The following is a 20,247-nucleotide window of genomic DNA, read 5'->3' as shown; positions in this document are numbered from 1 at the left end:
TAGAAAGGCAAAACGAAAAACAATAAGTGTGTAATAGAAAGCAGGGGGAAGTACATGTTTTGCTTATTGATTTATTTATACAGAAGACATTCTGAAGTGTTGAGCTTCAAGCACTACCACTATAGCCACTTGTCAGGGATTATGAAAATTGTTTTAAACATCTGGATAATCTCAGGTTGTCAACCTGATTCAGTACATGGATATATGCCACCTTCCTTCTATCATGGAATTCAATGCAGTAGACACAGAGTTCCCAGGTGCCTATCAAACAGGAACATAACAAATAAACTATCTCACTGAATTATCTGGACTGCCATATTTTAAAGGAAAGAAATTTTGAATCCTTCACTTACTGATTTTCATTTCGAAACACAGCCCAAACAACTGCAAATGCTATGCAAAATGCAGCAAGAAATAAGAGTCGCACTTCAAGGAATTTGTTGAAACATGGAAATCTAGAAATAAAGGTGTAAAATAAATATTTGAAAACTGAGTGAGAACCATGGTTTCAATGCATATTATAAAGACTTCTAAGGGCATTTTAAGGAAAAAGAACACTTGCTAAAAAGAACACTGTTTTAGATTCAAAGTCTCCAGTTTTACCTATGCATCTGCAGCAGACTGTGACAGCCAAAAGCTCATGCCAAGCTATTAAAATATCTGAACAACTAAAGTGATTAGTTTGTACATATGTATACTCCCTTAAATCCTTAATTCTACACGGTAACACTGTATAATAATTTTGAGTCTTACACCATTTTTGTTGTTAACGGCACTCAAGCTGTCCCCAACGCATAGCAACCCTGAGACATCTCCAAGGCCCCCTGTCCTCCACTGATCTACTCAGCTCTTGTTATTTCATGTCTGTGACATCCCTGATTGAGTCTATCTGGCATGTGGTCTTTCTCATTTTACTGCCTTCTACCTTTCCTACCATTATTGTCTTTCCCAATGAATCATGCTTTCTCATGATGTGGGCAAAGTACAACAACCTCAATTTGATCATCTTGGCTTCCAGGGATATTTCTGGCTTCATCAGCTCAAGGACACATTTGATTGTCCTCTTGGTTGTCCACAATATCGTCAACAGTCTTCCCCAGCACCACATCTCAATTGAGTTGGTTTTCCTCTTATCTGTCTTCTTCACCATCCTGCTCACGCCAATGGGGTAATGGGAAATACAATAGTAATAGGGAATACCATAGCTTGGACAATTCTTACTTTAGTGTTCAGATGTATATCTTTGCTCTTTGTGATCTTGTCTAGTTCTTTCATAGCTGCTCTTCCCATTCCCAGTCTTCTTCTGATTTCCTGACTCCAGTCTCCATTGTGATCACTGTTTGATCCAAGGTAGGGGAGTTCTTTAACTATTTCAATTTCCTGATTGAATTTTTATATATCTGTGTTCATTATTTTTGTTTTATTTATGTTCAGTATTAAGCCTGCCTTTTCACTTTCTTCTTTGACCTTCCTTAGTAAGTGTTCCAAGTCTGTGATGTTTTCCGATAGTAGTATGGTATCATCCACATATCAGATTGTTGATATTTATTCTTCCTATGTTTACTCCTCCTTTTTCCGAGTCTAGGCCTGCTCTTTGCATGATGTTTTCTTCCTACAAGTTGAACAGGTAGGGTGAGGGGATGTGGCCTTGCCCGACTCCTTTGCTGATGGGAGCCATTCTTTTTCTCCACATTCTGTTCTAACAGAACAGAGGATATATATTGATCTCTTCCAGTCTGTTGGCCATCATTTTGTTTTTCATATTTGTTAGCATATTTTAGTGTGGCTTGTAGCAATTCAATTGAAATATAATTTGTTCCTGGTGATTTATTCTTCCCAATTTCTCTTATTGCAGCACCCACCTCACTTTCTAGAATTTAGGGTTCATCTTTGTATGGTTCCTCATTCCATAGGTCATACATGTTTTCCTCTCATTTATATAACTCTTCAGTGTATTGCACTATTTTTCTTGAAATTGCAGAATGTTCTTTTTCTGGTCATATAGCATCCTAGCCCTTAGTCTGAATTTCCTTTTAAATTCTCAGATGCTGTGGAAGAGGTCTCTTGTTCTTCCTTTTTTATTGTCATTTATCTCTTTGCATTTTTTAAAAATAATAATTCTATTTATCCTTGCACACCAGTCATTGTACTGCTGCATTCACAATTCTGGCTTTATTCCTATCTTCCTTTACTTTTGGCTCTCTTCTTTCTTTTACTCCTTAAAATGTTTCATCTGTCATCCACTGTTTCTTCTCTTTCTTTTTGGCTGTCAAAAGTGTATTTCTGCATTCTTCTTTAATTATGTCCTTGGCTTCTGCCCATACTTCTTCTGGTTCGTGGTTGATGATGCTTAATAGCGCAGATCTGTTTCTTTCTTTGTGAGTAAATCCTGTTGGGATTTTTTAAATTATATTTTTGTTCGATGACTCTTTTTGTTTTCCTCTTCATATTTACTCTTGATTTTTGATTACACTATATTATTACACAATTACACTATATTATTTATTCTAAACATTGTCAGGTGTACATAATGAGCCATTATATTCAAAATACATTAGGCCAGCTTTTTCAGGCTAGGCTTAATATTAATCAGACTGGTAGCTCAGAGATCAAAGTAGACCTGACAATGTTCAATCTCTAGTTTCTCCAGGCAGTGATGGAATTCTAGAGCTGTAACCAGTTAGGATTTACAATACTTTACTAGACAGACCAGTGATCTATGTCAGTATAAGGCAATTTCCTATGTTGCAAAGGTGTGTGTATACATGTGTGTTGTATCTTCAAATCATTTCTGATTTATGACAACCCTAAGACAATCCTATCACAGGATTTTACTGTACTGGCAAGTTTCTCAGCAGGGGGTTGTCATTGCCATCGCCTGAGGCTGAGAGAGTGTGACTTGCCCAAGGTCTCCTAGTGGTTTTTCGTCGGTGGGGAGAGATTTGAACCCTGCTCTTCAGAGTCACAGTCCAGCTGTCAAACCACTACACCACACTGGCTCTCATTTCTAAGTTATACTTTTTGATTTAGACGAGTTCTTGAACATTTGAGAACTACTGTTGCAGTCAATATGTAGTCATGACAAGAATTTATGGAATTTAATTGTACAGTGCATCCGTGCCATAAGCGGCCTTGCCATATGTGGATTTAAATTTCTCTGCATGGCAACCCCAGGGAGTTAAAACGGCGCGTGTGTCCTTAGGAATCAATGGTACTTGAGATCCTGCATTTTTTGCCATATGTGTCCTAGAATGGATCCCCTGCGTATAGAAAGGGCTCGCTGTAATTGCAAGAATTCTCAATTGTATTATATTTTGAGCTTTAGGGCCTAAGCAGATGAGCAGGATAGCATGGGTCAAGCATGTGGTATCCTGCCTTAGGTCAGTCGCTAGGCTGGGTGGCAATGGGTGGGTGTTTATCCACCCACTCACCAGCACTGTGCTGTGGATGTGCCACAACTGTGTGCCCCTTATCTGTCACTGCCGTCACATCCTCTCTGAAGACCACCACAACAGGCTATAAGAATGGAAATGGGGTCCCTGGCTACACCCACATGGCCAGGTGCCCCCTTTCAATGTCACAGGTCACAGAGGGAACATTCAGAGAGGATGCAACAATGGCAAAAGGTAAAGGGCATGTGGCACTGTCATGGCCATATTTTACAGAAATTCCACTGCAAACAGCAGCTCTTTTTAGACTGGATTAAGGGCCTTTTGGGCATGGTTTGGACCAGGTTAACTCAATCCACATCCAGTCTGCCCAATCCCAGCCCAGGGTTAATTGTATGCAGTGTCCACGCAGGATGACACTAGGCCAGAATGAACACTGACCTTTTGTCCTGTGCAGATGGGGCCTTAGTTTACCTTTAAATGTCATGGTCTGAATCAAGACCTTCTCAGTATAAAAATTTAAACCCAACATTAATCCTACCTAGAAAATACCCAGTAAAATCAACAGGCCTTGTCATGACCAATGCATTCTATTAATTTCAAAGGTGTATTTGAGGTTGAACTACACTTGGATTTAGCCCACGGCATGCACTCTTCTACTGAACTACAATGCTTTGCTTACAAGTCCCCATCCAATGGAATAGAACAATCCCCACATTTCATAACACCATTAAGCAATGCAATGGCTGTCAAAGATGATTCATTCTTGCCTGGGAGATTTTAAGAGTAACAGAAAATGTATGGGGGTTTTAATTAGTTTATTGGGCACGATGCAAGCTTCTGTCTGGCACTGAAAGAGGGAAATGACATCGGAAAATTTACTAAAAGGTGCTTATAGAAAGAATGAGGAGGAGAAAAGATGAAATCAAACAAGATAGCTCTCCTTCATGTAATACATTTAAATATTTAGCACATCATAGCATAGAGGAGAGAAAATCCATTTTTTTCATGTTCTTTCCATTCCATAAAATAACCTTTAAGATGGCTATCTTGTAATTCAAGGGAAAACTAATACAAAATAAATGTAGTAAAATAAGAAGATACTGTTTAGCACCACAGAAAAACATTTAATTTCTGAAGCAAAAATCCAACAAAATACTATCATTTTCATGAGTAACAAAGCTATTTTAAAAGTAATAACATGGAAAAATTAACCATACTTGCAGCGTCCATAAGGTATTTTTCTAATTAGGGCTGAAAGGCAGTTGTATAGGCTCATTGCAGATGCCACGCAAAAAATAGCAATGACAAAATACACTAGACATAAAAGGAAAATAAAAAGAAATTAGCTGTTAAGACCTAGGATATCCAAAACATATCACACATAATTCAGTGAAGAAAAGCAATATTTAGCCAAGACAGATATTTCACAAACCACTCTGATTCTAAGCATATTAATTAATATAAGAGTTCCAATTTCTAATTATCAACTCTGGGTCTGTAGCCACCACTGCATTTATGCATTTTACTAAAGAAATATACTATTTTTCAGACATAAAGCTAACTTACAGTGTAACAGCAGCACAGTGAAATAGTTACTTGGGTAAGGGGCTGTACAGACCAGCCATTAAGGCCGGCATGGGAGCGGAGTGGGGGCATGGCATCTGTATGATGCAGGCCCTGACTCTGCTCCCACAGCAACATGCCACACCACATGGCGGACGGCATCACGGCACTCCTGACACTACATCCAGATGAAGCAGCACCAAAGGCGCGCCATAAAGCTACAGTGGTGGCTGCTATGGCGCCTTTTTCACGTTACAAAAAGGAGGTGCTTTTTGCGGCTCTTTTTGCAATGCAAAAAGGCCAGATCGGGACCATGGTGTACAGTTACCGCGGCCTCAATCTGGCAAAGACAGAGGCAGTCTGTACAGCCCCTAAGTTTGCAGGGCCTTTAGGCTCACTCAGGCACTTTCCTCTCATGTGCCAATCCTCTTCCATTCAATCCAGTTCTAAATCCCATTTGACAACATGACCTTACTTAATGAAGGTGGCATTAGTCACGTACTTTTGTTATGATAAAATATATTTATTTGATTAAATAGCTAATTACTATATATACTCATGTATATGTCTAGAAATTTTAGTCAAAAATTGACCCCAAAAATCTGGGTCGACTTATTCACAGATCAATGTAAATAGGTTAACTTTAATTCTCATAAAAATAGAAACCATCCCCTGGTGAAACGCAAGAGTATAATCTAACCTGGATGGACTGAGCTGCCACTACTCTTTCATCCCTCCAACCTTCAGTTTGAATACAAACAGTTATGTCTCCTGCAATTTTGTAAGTTGTTTGGCATCATTTTCCTTTGCTTCATCCTTTAGATCCTTTATTACATGACCCTATGTCTTACGCTCAACTTATCCACAGGTCATATCAAAATACATAATTTAGACCCCAAAACCTGCCCTCGATTTATACATGAGGTCGACTTATTGTTGAGTATATATGGTACTGTAAATACATAAACACATACACCAACACAATATAAAAAAGCAAACCAAACAACATATATATAGACATCTAAATACATAATCATTAAAGTTTCAATCCCATCCCCCCTCTTTCTATTTAAAGAAAAAAAAATATAGGAAAAAAAGACTTCCCACATATACTCTAGTTGTTTTAATAAAAATCAATATGGGTTTCTCAAAAACAAGTCATGCTAATCTAATCCAATCTCTTCTTTGACAGCATCACAAACTTGGTAGATGAAGAGAATAATGCTGTGGATGTAGTGCAGTGGTCCTCAAACTGTGCCCTTTATGAAATTTTGGACTTTAGCTCCCAGAAGCTTCAGCCATGTTGGCCAATGGTCTGGGATTCTAGGAGCTGAAGTCCAAAATCTCTTAAAGAGCACAGTTTGGGGACAACTGATGTAGCATATTTTGATTTCAGTATGGCTTAGACAAGGTTCCTCATGATACTCTTCCGAACAAACAAGTAAAATGTGAGCTAGATAATGCTACTGTTAGGTACATTTGTAACTGCTTGACCAATCAAACCCAGGAAGTGCCAACCAATGGTTTCTCCTCCTTTCCGAGAGAAGTGACTAGTGGGTTGCCACATGGTTCTTTCCTGGGCTCAGCACTATTAAACATCTTTATCAATGACTCTGATGATGGAATAGAGGGCATGTTTATGAAATTTATAGATGACATTAAATTAGGAAAGGTAGCTAATACCCCAGAGGGCAGGATCAGAATTCAAAATGACCTTAATAGATTAGAAAGTTGGGCCAAAACTAACAAAAAGAATTTCAACAGGTAGAAATGTAGGACTACTACTCTTGAGTAGTAAAAATTAAATGCACAGATATAGGAAGGGTGACACCTGGCGTAACAGCAATAGATGCAAAAGGGTTCCAAGAGTCTTACCTAGCCATTTGTAGAAGAAGTACATCAGGACTAGTGTAACACAACAAATGACAACAAACAAAACAACTGTCAAAGGAGTTAAAGTAACATTTTCTTCATCGTTTGATGAATCATGGGTTCCAGAGGCTGAGAGCGCCTTCAGCTTCTCACTGTGAGGATAAATAAAAGCAGTCAGAAACCAGTACAACTACATTTACAGCTTTTTCAAGTATCTGCAAAACTACTGGGATCCACAAAATTTGGTAACTGCTTAAACTTGACTTTTTTGTTCCTTGTTTATGCATGATAGAGATGAACACAACAAAGACATAAATCTTAGCATCTTGTTCAAGCTGATGTTTCAATGCACTTCTATCAATATGTACTCAGAAGTATGGCATATTTTATGCAGGACTATTTATGGTCTCAAAAATTAATAACTGATAATTGGAATGAAGGTTATTGTATAATGTTTTCTTCATGGGACCACTTTTGGCACAATATCTGGAAAATATTATCAAAACTGAAACAATCAAATGTTATTTTCAGGAATAATCCATTATCAGGATTTCCTAGAAAATTTGTGTTTTCCCAAGCTTCATGATTTTATGGGTATTCTTCCACAAGCACAACTCAAGAAGTATTTGTGTAGGGGAAGATATGCTGAAAGAGCCAGGAAGTATTTAAATTCTTACGCCTAATAATTTTTTATTTATTTTGCCTTGAATTGTGTAATTGTGCAATGCCAAAATCTTACAAATGTTTATTATCGCACATCCAAATATACAAAACTGGATGAGCACTTTTCTAGCCACTCTTAACTACTTGGTAAAGATTACCCAGTAACTGAATTTGAATCAGTCAGTAAATGAACCAACAAATACTGTATTAGCTGAAGAATGCAGCTGCCAGCATAGCACATGGGAAACAATGGGAATCCTTCATAAAACACGAAGTCAATACCTTAGCCATAGGAGTAGAAGAGGATGTTGGATTCCATAATGTGAAAAAGCCTGACCAGTTACATACAAGTAAGGGACATTATGGAACATGTCGATTTTAAATACCTACATAAAACCTACTTGATTATTCCACCTTGCAAAGTTCCTCTGTCTGATCACTAAATCCCAAGGTTGCTATAAAGTCCTGAAATATACCTGACAAGAATGCCAGGCATAACTGCTGAAATCTCCTAGCATTAAGTACCTGGATGTTTCCAGCAGCAAACCTGAGAATCTCTTCCACACCAACTAAGGACAGCTCTGCAGCAAGAGAAATGGTACATCGAGAAAATCTCTGATCTCTCACTGGATCCCAACGCATGGGTTAGTTAATCAAGGCTGGATACTGACTACATTTGGTTCATATACAAAGAAAAAGCTACACAAAAAGATGGCAGCTGCACCTTCCCAACCTTCAGCTTGGGTCACCTGTTTCTCTGTCCTTTTTTTCTGAGCAGACATATATTGCTGTTGAATGTACTGAAGTAGTAAAAATGGGCTGCAAAAAAACTTTTAAATACAGTGGATCCTTATTATCCGCTGGGGCTTGGTTACAACATTCCCCCATAGATAACAAAATCTGTGGATGCTCAAGTCCCATTAAATATAATGACATAACAAAATGGTGTCCCTTATATAATATGGAAAATTAAAGTTTGCTATTTGGAATTTATACTTTCTTTGAATATTTTCAAGTCATGGAGGGCCGAATGTAAAACAGATCTGAAGATGTATGTAATTATATCTGTAAGAGGAATTTAAAGTAAAGTGAAAACTTACAGCTCTGCCATTCCACTCCAGTAGCCTCCCAGTGTCACACAGAACACTGCAATTGCAAAGAGGATTACCATACTGAAGTCGAATATTGGTACAGGTGGTGAATATAGTGTCACATTAACATTTTCTCCAAAGTTCCAAAGAGTCTGCAAATGATAAATGTATCAGTTAGAAATGTCTAGTCAAATAGCAGAAAATTCCCACCTTTCCAACCAGAATGCTGGACACTGCCACCATGTCCCTGGAAAGTAATATACTTAGAAAAACTCATACCAATTTTCTGAACAAGGAAGAAAATCTTTACATTTCATTACTGGTCTATGATTCTCAAAAATACTACTGTATCAGTAACACAGCCTTGTAAGTACATCCCCAGGCACACAGGTACCTTTTGAACAAGAACCAGCCTGAAAAGAAAAACAGAGAGAGCAGTACAGCTTAAAGCACAGATTCCTGATTTATCCAGAGCTCACCTTTGCCATAATCTATTATTTGGTGGTGAGTCTTCCTTATATCAAGCCAACACCCAGCATGGGCTTCCTGAGAACAATAGGAATGGCCAAGCTGGCTGGGCACTCTTGCACAACTGTAGACATGGAAATTTCCACTCCAGTTTACCTGGCGAGCATATAAATCCCCCCTAGCTGAGGCACAGGCCAGTCTTTCTACAGCAGTTTCCTCACCCTCCCTTCCTTAGCTTTAGCGGTATATGCAGAATCCAGCATAGTTACACTGCAATGGCTGCTAATTTTGACATGTGAATGTATTTGTGCATCAAAAATTCTGATGTGACAATTAGGGCACTAGGGGTGGAAGTGAGACTTGCAAACCCATTTCTCAACTTTGGGGGTCTCCTTTCAAGATCTTGGGGTTAAGGCTTTGTGGGCAGGCCTAGCCTGGGAACCTATCACCACTACCCAGCTACGAGGTGGCAGTGAGAAACACACAGTGGCTTCTGCTCCAGTGAATCCTGGTTACTATCATCCTATGGATTTTAGGCCACTTATTATATCAAACATCACTCTAGGATACCCTGTAACCTCGTTTGTCTACCTCTGATTATTTTAATGCATTATTTTAATATGTAACTATGTTTAATTGATGTTTTAGGGGAGAGAGGGAATAATTGGGATTATTGTATACTGTATGGATTGTACTGTAAATCACCTTGATTCTGAACAGAGAGGTGGGGTAAAAGTAAAGTACGACTATTATTATTATTTTCTGCAGAAAATAGGTTGGAGTATCAACAGGCAAGTTATCTAACATTTGGGTCCATGTTGTATGTTGCACCTAGGCTCTCTATAAAAATTGTCATTTCAACTCCAGCATAGCCACCTGCTTGTGTTAATGGCGGGCCTGTCACCTGAACCCTCTCCATTATCACTGTATCAGCAAGTGTTACATTAGGACAGGGTAGAATTATACTGTAATGCTCATTCAATTATTTTTTTAAAAAAAAGCTCACTAGATGGCCTTGAGTCACATGCTATATATGTGTGAACTCTCCCAGTCTGTCCTCTACTGGAGAAGAGGCATCATGCCTGCTGTTTTTTGGTGACCTCTGCCAGCACCATGTTGGCTCTTGGGGGTGAAGGCTGAGTGCTATCTTCCCTTCTCCTTCCCAAGAGCAAGAACTTTTTCTTGTCCTTGTCCCAAACACAGCCTGAGCAACTAGCCAAAGGCTGATTAAGATGGGCTGGGTGGTGGCAATGGGGTGCTGCAGCAATGCAGATGGGATACCCTTCCCCTGCTTGCACCCTCACTTCCCCGTCCAATAGGTCCTTTGCTATCTTGGAGGTTTCCCTTTGCTATCCCTGGTTTCTGTTTCCAGAAGTGGAGAAGAGGTGGGAAATGAAAATGAAAGGGAGGGAAGGAAAGAGGGTTTGTTTGTTTTTTAAACAGAGGCAGTAAGGCTTGAGAGTAAAATGAGGAAAAGGGAAGCCAGGGACTGAAGCGATGTGCTGCGGCTTGAATCTGGTGGCTCTGAAGAGAAGAGAAAGAATTACAAACAGGTCTCACTAGGATGACAGGAACAAGATTGATTTGCCAAATGGGGTTGCTCCTTCCATGTGGAAACCAGAAACCTTTTTGTATTTTTCCTGCCTATAGGAGCAAGTGATGGATGCTGCAACATTAGGGAAATGAGCTGTTTGGAAGCTGACCATGGAATCATGCAAGAGAACCTAGAAATCCCTAGAGGGGGGTTCTCCTATTAAAAAAAACTGCATCCTGTATTTTCAGCTCTTCCACTTTCACAGGGACCTTGCACCCCTAACCCCTGCAAAAGCTGAGCTGTAAAAAAACAAAACAAAACAAACAAACAAACAAAAAAACACAAAGGGGGGAGCCAAAGATTACTTACCTGTTTCAAATCAATTATATCCTCATTACGTATAAGTGCAACTGGGATGGTGAGACTTTGTGACTTGTTACCATATGGAATAGTCTAGAAAATGGAAACACATAATAAAACTGCTTTATTGAACTTTCTAAATATGTAAAGAAGCCCCACCACGCACATACAAACTCTGTCAGGTCCAAAGTATTCTTTACAAAGAGACATGAAGTTGTGCCAACTCTGTCCCTCTCCATATGTCTCTCTGGTAACTAGTAACTGATGAAAAGTATGACGCTAACATGATGGTATTACATCATAGTTTTTTTTTTTTAATTACATGTTACCAAGGAACAAAATGGAGGAGACACATGTCATTGATCACACATTCCTCATAAGATGTAGTCCAAGTGTCACCTCCTGATTTTAAAAATTGCTGTATTCTGGTTTCCTTGACTGGGCTTTTGCCAATGGATTTTATAGAAAAAAATATTCCACTTAGATCTACTGAGGCAGAATCTATTTTTGTTTATTTGTTTAACAAAGCTAAAAAGTATGCAATGTTCTTATGCAACATATATATTTATCTGAAAAGCCAAATGAACTTCAAATAGAACAGTTGTCAGGCTTTAAAAGTACATTTCCTGTACAACACACAGTTCTAGCATGTGTCACACTGAGCCTCAGGCTTCTACAAGTCTCTCCTTTTTCACTTTCTCTTTTACTCCTGTGTAAAGAAAAGTAACTTCTGCTTTTAATTTTTACTTAATCACAGCTTCCTGGTTTGCTATCAAATAATTCTATAATAAAATGAATTTTCTCTGTGTCATGAAGCAGGGCAGTTTTCAAAAAGGGACAAAATAAAACAGAAACGAACAAAGGAAAGAAGTAACACCTTTTATTTGTGATTCCAGGCAGCATTTTACTGTCTTGATCACTCTCTCCTGAACATATTCCTGCCTATTAATATCCTTCTTAAATGGTGGTATCCAGAACTATTTCCAGTTTATCAATGTCCTTATTAAATTGTAGAAGCTCAAGATACAACAGAATAGTACTACAGTTAGCCCTCTATATCCATGGATTTTTTTTATTCATGGATTTCAAGCATGCATGGTTTGAAAATATTTTTAAAATGTAAAAATTCCAAAAGGAAACCTTGATTTTGCCATTTTATATAAAGCGGATGCTCAAGCTCCGGTATTTAATGGGACTTGAGCATCCACATATTTTCGTATTTAATGGAACTTAATCATCCATAGATTTTGGGGGGATCCTGGAACCAAACCTCAGTAGATACTGATGGCCCACTGTATTACTTCCTCCTGTTTCGACAATATATTCCAGTTGATGCAGTCCAGGACTGCATCTGCTGTTCACTTTGGTCTTGATTTTAAATATTAATCTTGTCCTCTGGGGTATAAATTATCCCACTAAACTTGGTGTCATCTCCAAATTTGTTAAGCATGCCTTCCGTTTCATCATCCAAGATACTGATTTAGGAACCAGGAAAATATTTGATCTGAAAGATGGTCTGAAGGTATACAATGTAACAACCTTACATAAGCTATGCAGGTGTGGGTTTCATTATTGCTAGGAAACCCCAGGATGAAAGAAAGGTTAAATAAACTAAAGAAAAGTTTTGCTACACAAATTTATTTGAGCATGGTAAGCAGCCATATAAAATTAGTGTCATTTAACAAAGTCTTCTTGGTTATGTAATAAATGTGCTGAAGGATAACACCGCTTTAAAGATCAAAATGTATTAAATAACAGTAGTGAGTTGAATCTCAACTCCTTAGTTGCCTTCTTTTGTACAACTGCAGCAAAGAAAGAGATGAAACCACAGGGCCTCTCCATTGGTTCTGCTGATACATCAAGACCATTTTGGCTTCTCTTTCTGAACTGTTTTCACTGAAGCTGGCCATTATAAGAATTTTAGAACATTATGGCTCATGTCTTCTTACTTTCCTCTTTCCTCCTCATTCCTTTTCCTTTTACATTCCATCTTTTATTCTCTAAGTGTAAGAGCAGGCAGGGATCACCACATTAATTACAGATCCTCCATATGCTCCTGAGGAAATATTATTGGGTGAAGAATGGGAGGGCAAAGTGCTTTTAAAAAAAGGAACATTTCCCACAAATAAAACTGTAGGTAAATATTGTAGCATACTATTGGTACCACATACGTTATGCATATTAGAACTTACCAGTTCAGTTTCACTGGCAATCAGAAGAATTTTAGCACCCAGACGTTGAGCTATTTCTGCCTTTTCCAGAAAAGTGCAGTTTCCCCGCATTACTACAACTGCTTTATCCGTGATGTCATAGATAACTTCAGACTGACTGCAAAGTAATTTGGGGGTCAAAATATCCAGTGTTGTATATGTCTAAAAGACAAAAAACAGCTCTGTAATATTTAAAAAGTCCAAGTGCAAAAATCCCTCAGCAATATAGTTTAACGGTTACTTTAAATTGTTGGAACAAGAAAAAATGAAATTTCTGATTTTTCAATATGAATCGAAAAACCTAGCATCGAAGAAAATATAGCCTAAGAATCATGCTTAAAATCTCTAGCAAATAGAACCCTAACCCAGCATTTCCCCCGCAGTGTTAATTCTGTTCAAAAGGAATTTAAGTAGTTCACAACTGTGATATACCAATCACAGTCTAAAACCATTTCTAGATTTATTCTACCCCATTCATTTCACTCCACTGTGTGGATCTAACTTTATTAAAGTTTTTTTCTAGCACAAGCATATCTTATTCTGGTAAAATTTTACAAGTTAGAATACATTCATGGGAAATTGAACACTTCTGACACAATGACATAAATTATATTAGACCCACTAAATCAATGGGATTTACCTATGTGCTGATTCACCACTCAACCAACAGTCTACTCTAGTGGAGACTAGATAGTTCGGATAGGATACCAGTCAATATTTTCCTATATGAAATTTATCAAATGAAATTTCAGGAAATGTAAGAGTATAATTACTTACAATGTTATTTAAAGTACTAGGAAGGGATGTCCAATTCCTGTTGTAATATATACAGTAGTCCCTTGTAAATCGAGGATCATCATTCAAAACTGCATGCAAGACTCCTTCTTGGGCACTTACCTATAAATTAAAAAAAAGTGTTGTTTTGCCCCCCATTGAACACTGTTTAAACCATGAATGAAGCATTTTTGCATAGGACTTAAATAACAGTTCCATTTCAAAAGGGTGTTAAGTTCAGCCAAAGACACCAGGCATTCTCCCAACATATCGCTGCTTACATAACTTTATTCATTACTGGGAAACCAAGTTTGCTTTCAAATGAGTATCAGAGACAGAATAAAAACAATAGAGTACTAACAACATTAATGAATCTTGCACAAATTTAGGTTTATTTGAAACTTCGTTGTTGCTTTCATGCCTTCAAGTCACCTCCCAACATATGTCAACCTGTCATAGGGTTTTCTCAACAAGATTTATTTAGAGGGTGCCACTGCCTTCCTTTAAAGTTGAGAGAGTGTCATTCTAACCCTGGTCTCCCCAAGTCCAAGTCCAACACTCAAACCACTTTACCATGCTGGCTCAAATAATCTAACCCACCTTTCATTCTCATGGGCTCCAGGGCAGCATGCAATCATAAAGATACAATACAATAAGAATACACCAGTATACAACAAAGAAACAGCAAGACCATAGAACTGCCGAATACAAATCAGGTAAAAAAAAATAATAATAAAATGCCTGGGCAAATACTGATCAGATGCAGAAAATATTGTAATACCAATGCCAATTGAACTTTCCTAGTGAGGCTGCTTCTGAGTTGAGATGCCACCGCTGCAATGGTCCTCTACTCTGTCCAGATGAGAAGGCTCTCTTATGAACAGCACAGGTAGGAGAACATGGGAAGATATACTTATTGGGCCCCAAGTTATTGTATGTCTTTAAAGTAAGCAACAATGCCTTAAACTGGGCTCAAAAATCAATAGACAACCTATGTAATTCTTATGAATTGGTGTAACATGGCTGCTTGTTGTGTGCCTTCAAGTCATTTCCAATTTAAGGAGACCCTAAGACTCCCATCATGGGGTTTTCTTGGCAAGATTTGTTCGGCAATAGCAATAGCACTTACAGTGGGGCCTCCTTATCCACGGACCTGCTATCCGCGGATTTAAGCATCTGTGGATGGCAAGTCCCCATTGTTTCCAATGGTGGCGAGTGCGCATGACAGTGCTAGCAGGCTCATGCATATCTCACTGCTATTAGGGAGAACAGGACTTGAGGTCCTGTGTTTTTCGGTATCTGTGGGGTGTGTGTGTCTGGAATGGATCCCTAGAGAGATGTTCTCTCAGATTAAAAAAGTGGTTTTTTATTTCCATTTTTTCCACTTTCATGAGGGTCCTGTGACCCTAACCCCAGTGAATATAGAGGGTCCACTGTACAATCTTTCCTATTTTCCAGGTTGCTATCTGTTAGGTTTTGCACCATCTTTTCCTGAATTACCCTGTATTTGATCTAGGCTCTCTTTATTTTTAGCTAAACTAATTGTTTTAAGGATATTTTAAAATCTGGTTAAATTTTTAAAAATCTAATTTGAATTTTTAAATCCATTTTAAAATTTTAAAATACCTTGATTTTTTTAAAAAAGTCAATTCTGCTAGTATTATCTACAGTAGTTCTCTAACAGTTAGTTACACTGAACACAGCGGGATTTTCATCAAAGGTATGTATATGATTGTGTTGAAAATAAGCTAAGAACTGGAATGCAGATACAGAAATGATTAATGTATCATATTCCTGGTCATTTATATATATATATATATATATATATATATATATATATATATCCTAGTCAAAGAAAGTGTTTAACAATATGAGCCAACAGAGACTGTTTACTTTCAACATAGGAGACAAAATTAATTGGGGGGAAAATAGTGCTCAATACAGTGAAAAGCAATAGGAAAATAAGAAAGAGCACACTACACATCAGTAGTTCCCATACTTTGGTCCTCCAGTTCTTTTGGACTGCAACTCCCAGAAGCCTCAGTCAGCTTGGCCAACTGTCAGGAATTCTGGGAGCTAAAGTGCAAAACATTTGGGAATCATTGCAATAGATGAATTGACTCTTCGAACTCTCATTCATAGGGTGACCATAAATCTTGGCCATTTTGACAGCAAACAACAACAACCCAACTGGGAAAGTTTTTACAAGTCATCTAAAATTTAGAACAGGCCAGAAAACCTATGCAATTTTTTTTTTCATTTAAGAAATTAAAGTTTCACTCCCCAAAATTGTTACAATCAGACCGTAAGATATAGAAGTGATGCTTTCTCTTCTATAGTTAGCTAAAATAAATAAATAAATAAATAAATAAATTAGACAACTGTATAATGAAAATACTTGAGTGGAAAAGAGTGGAAGATAGGGAAAAGCTGTTTCATTTTGTCATTATTGTACACACCACTCACTACACAGCCCTTCAGCTCATGCCAATTAACACCTCTGTTAGTACCACCATCCAAATATGGAACAATTCAGTCAGACTGGTTTAAAATAAAATAAATACAGTATCTGCAAAGGAGGGCTAAATTTCTGAGAATCTTAAATGAACTAGGAAAGAACCTGAAAGTTTAATCATTACTGTTAACTCCTGAATTGCAGTTCAGAGATTAAAACTGCAAGATGTAATGTCATTTAATGATACAATAATTATCAGTGAATAACAATCTTGTGATAATGGCAGCCCTGATCCAACAGGATAGAAAGTGAAAGAAGAACAAATGTATCTCTCCACCTGCCCACCTTTGTTTAGCAATCATGTCCCACAAAGTCCACAAAAGCACCCTTGAAATCACTGCTGGAAAATACTTAGAGACACAGCCCTATGCAAAGGGATCTTGTAATACCTTTGTGATTAACTGAGCAAAAGAAGTCATAGCAGAAGCTTGTATAGTATTGGGCTACTTCCTCAGTTGCACAGAGTGAACTGGTGCCCAGGTGAGACCTTTACAATCAGATTGTATGAGTAGCCACAAAAAGGCAAAGCTTGTGGGGAAAATGAAGTGATACCTTCAGTTTTGACTATAGTGGGCCCTTGGTATCTGCTGGGCTTTGGTTCCAGGCCTCCCTGTAGATACCAAAATCTGTGGATGCTCAAGTACCTTTAAATACAATGGGATAATAAAATCATGTCCTTTATATAAAATGGCAAAATCAAAGTTTGCCTTTTAGAATTTATTTTATTTTGAATATTTTCAAGCTGTGGATGCTTGAATCCATGGATATGGAGGGTTGACTGTATAGTCGTTGAGGGAACATATCTCAAAGTGAGAATGAAAGAAAGGTACAGAAAGTACTGAAGGAGCCACATCTGCTAAGGCCACACATTTCCAAACAATACCATTTTCTGCTATGAACTGCACTGAACCCATTTTCCCAACCTGCCAGCTGCACCTTTAAGGCAACCAAAAATGCAGCCTCCACAGATCACGTCTATCCCAATTCTCAATGTGCTCACTTCAGCAGAACACACACACTTCTCCCTCCACATTTGCGGCTTTGACTTTTGCAGATTTGATTATTCTCGGATATTATTAATATGTTCTCTAGGAATATCTAGGTCCTCCAGCGCAAATATGTGGTCAATTTCAAGTTGCACTGAAGGACCTAGAGATTCCTAGAGAGAACACTCCACTAGGAATTTGTAGTTCCTCCAGGGCAATCCTATGGCCAATGTCTGGCAGATTTTGACCACAGAATTGTACTGGAGGACCTAGAGATTCCTAGAGAGGTATTCTCTCAGGTAAAAACAATGTTTTCGTTATTTGCAGTTATTCCACATTCATGAGGGCCCTGTGCCCCTAACCCCAGCAAATGTGGAGGGACGACTGTACTAAAATTGGAACAATACAGAGATGATTAGCATGGTCCCTGCACAAGGATGACACACAAATTCATTAAGTGTTCCATATTTTTACAAGATAAACTCTGCATAGAGTACTGTCTCTTAGATCTAAGTTATCAAATCACTACCAAAGTCGCTAGATTCTGTGCAGCTGCTATCGACTGCCATAGAGAGTTAGAAAAACAACATTGATAAATATCTGGTTATTAGACCTTCCATTACTTTCCCGTTTTCTGTTTTGTAATCCACCTTGAATCCTTCGGGAAAAGGCAGAATATAAATAAACTATTATTATTATTATTATTTTCTTTTTTTAATGATGGCTGAACGGATTTTAAAATGTGTGTGTATATATACATATACATACATACATACATACATACATACATACATATATATATATATAATGCTGAGTTGATTGTCCTGTAATGCTTTTATTCTATTTATTATTGTGCTGGCTGTTTCGTAGGTCAGTTAAATGAGTACCCAGCTTGTTGGAGGCAATCGGCTTACAAATTGTAAACCACTGAAGGAGTGTTACTTCACTGATAAGTACAGTGGTACCCCGGGTTACGAAATTAATTCGTTCCGCCACCGCTTTCGTAACCCGAAAAGCATTCGCAAGCCGAAATGCCATAGGCGCTAATGGGGAAAAGCCGCGATTTCGTGCGAAAAAGTGCCGAAAAGCACCAAATTTTTTTTCGTAACCCGAAATAACCTTCGTAACCCGGAACAGTTTTTTTTAATGGATTTTTTTCGTAACCCGGAAATTTCGTAAGGCGGTGATTTCGTATCCCGGGGTACCACTGTAGTATAGAAACGTACTAGCTATTGCTATTGCTAATTGCCATGATAAACGAATCGAATTGTAATTCTCAATAACTGAAGTAATCAGCAGCAAAAAGAAATCGCAGCTCCCTTTCCCCATATAATGAAGTGGCAAAGGGCCTGAACGGACAGGCCAAAATAAAGCTGCTTAGGGTCACTTTGGAGGCATGCTGTTTAAATGACACACGCATCTTAAGAGGCCAGAAGCTGCACCAAAGCTGCCCTCTGGTCCTTAGGACTGGAGCATGGCTTTGGCGAGGCTTCCGGCCTCTTAGGACACATGCGTCATTTAAACAGCATACCTCCAAAGTGACCCAAAGCAGCTTTATTTTGACCTGTCTGTTTGGGCCCAAAGAAACCTATTTTTAAAGCAAGCTAAGGGCACTTCTGTAGTGAAACATGAGATCCCAGGAAAGGTGTGACATGAGCTCAGGCAAAGGGTTCGACCTACCTGTCAGAATGGCATCTTGCTAGCAAACAAAATAAAACAAAGCAAAATAAATAGCCAGTAGAAAGATTCATCCCTAATCCCACATCTCTTATCCCAACTCAAAGCAGAGGGCCTTGGCAGCCAAGATGCCGTTCCTTGCGGTGTGTAGTTCCCCATCGCAAGATAATACTGGGAGGTTTCATTTCCCCTTGTGGGGCCTTACTAAAACAAATAGTACTTGTCCATAGGGAAAACATACTTGCCCACAGGGAAATATTGGTGAATACTTTCCCACAGGGAAACACTGGAGAATACTTGCCCATAGGGCAGTGGTTCTCAACCTTCCTAATGCTGTAACCCTTTAATGCAGTTCCTCATCTTGTGGTGACCCCCAACCATACAATTATTTTCATTGCTACATGCAAATATGTGTTTTCCGATGGTTTTAGGTGACCCATGTGAAAGGGTCGTTTGGTCCCCAAAGGGGTCCTGACCCACAGGTTGGGAACCACTGCCATAGGGGAATATTTGTCCATAGGGGAATTACAGGGGAAAACTTGCCCATAAAGATGCCTAGGGAAACAGATGTCCATAGTGGGATAGAGGTGAATACATGCCCATAGGGGAATAGTGGGGGGAACTTTCTGAGAAGGATAGTTAGGGGAATACTTGTCCATAGGGAATCATTGGAGAATCCTTGCCTATAGGGAAACACAGGAGAATCCTTGCCCATAGGGAAACATGGGGAAATGCTTACGTAGGGGAAGACTTTACCCATATGGGTACATGGGGGAATCCTTGCCCATAGGAAAACACAGGGGGATCCTTCTTTGCCCATAGGGAAACATGAAAGAATACTTGCCCATAGGGGGAACATGGGGAAATGCTTAGGTAAGGGAAGACTAGCCCAGAAGGATACATAGGGGCTATTTGCTCCCTCTCTCTCTTGCCAACGTGGCAAACAGTCCTCTGAGGGGAGAGAGCTTGAGCCCTGACTCTGTTGTCTGGCTCTTTGCTATGGAATTCTGGGAATTGGAGTTTGTTGTGGGGCCCAGAACTCCCAGAATTCCATAGCAAAGAGCCAGACAACAGAATTAATGCGCTTCCAAAGCGGGTTATCTCCCCAGTGTGGATGCATGACACTCCCCCTTCCCAAAGCC

The 20,247-nt window shown here is 38.8% G+C and overlaps 1 protein-coding gene and 1 non-coding gene across 4 annotated transcripts in view; one reads left to right on the top strand and one right to left on the bottom strand.

Annotated features, from left to right (window-relative positions):
• SPPL2A (signal peptide peptidase like 2A) overlaps positions 1-20,247 on the bottom strand; it is a 37,994-nt gene that overhangs the window by 17,414 nt on the left and 333 nt on the right. For 2 of the 3 annotated variants that reach the window (XM_042472677.1, XM_042472678.1), the window contains exons 2-8: positions 13,931-14,050; positions 13,136-13,315; positions 10,953-11,036; positions 8,591-8,733; positions 6,831-6,979; positions 4,610-4,706; positions 354-455 (exon numbers count right to left, since the gene is read on the bottom strand). In XM_042472677.1, coding sequence (XP_042328611.1) covers positions 354-455; positions 4,610-4,706; positions 6,831-6,979; positions 8,591-8,733; positions 10,953-11,036; positions 13,136-13,315; positions 13,931-14,050 — 875 coding nt within the window. Of the gene's footprint in view, positions 1-353; positions 456-4,609; positions 4,707-6,830; positions 6,980-8,590; positions 8,734-10,952; positions 11,037-13,135; positions 13,316-13,930; positions 14,051-14,527; positions 14,960-20,247 lie in introns of those variants that run through there. The other variant, XM_042472679.1, reaches the window with a different exon arrangement.
• On the top strand, positions 17,799-17,900 carry LOC121935837. The gene has a single exon (XR_006104864.1). It is a non-coding gene; the product is annotated as a U6 spliceosomal RNA (small nuclear RNA).

Source organism: Sceloporus undulatus, chromosome 6, assembly GCF_019175285.1.
Source record: "Sceloporus undulatus isolate JIND9_A2432 ecotype Alabama chromosome 6, SceUnd_v1.1, whole genome shotgun sequence".
NCBI lineage: Eukaryota > Metazoa > Chordata > Lepidosauria > Squamata > Phrynosomatidae > Sceloporus > Sceloporus undulatus.
Note: the sequence above shows the minus strand (reverse complement) of the source record. Positions and strands in the feature narration are given on the sequence as shown.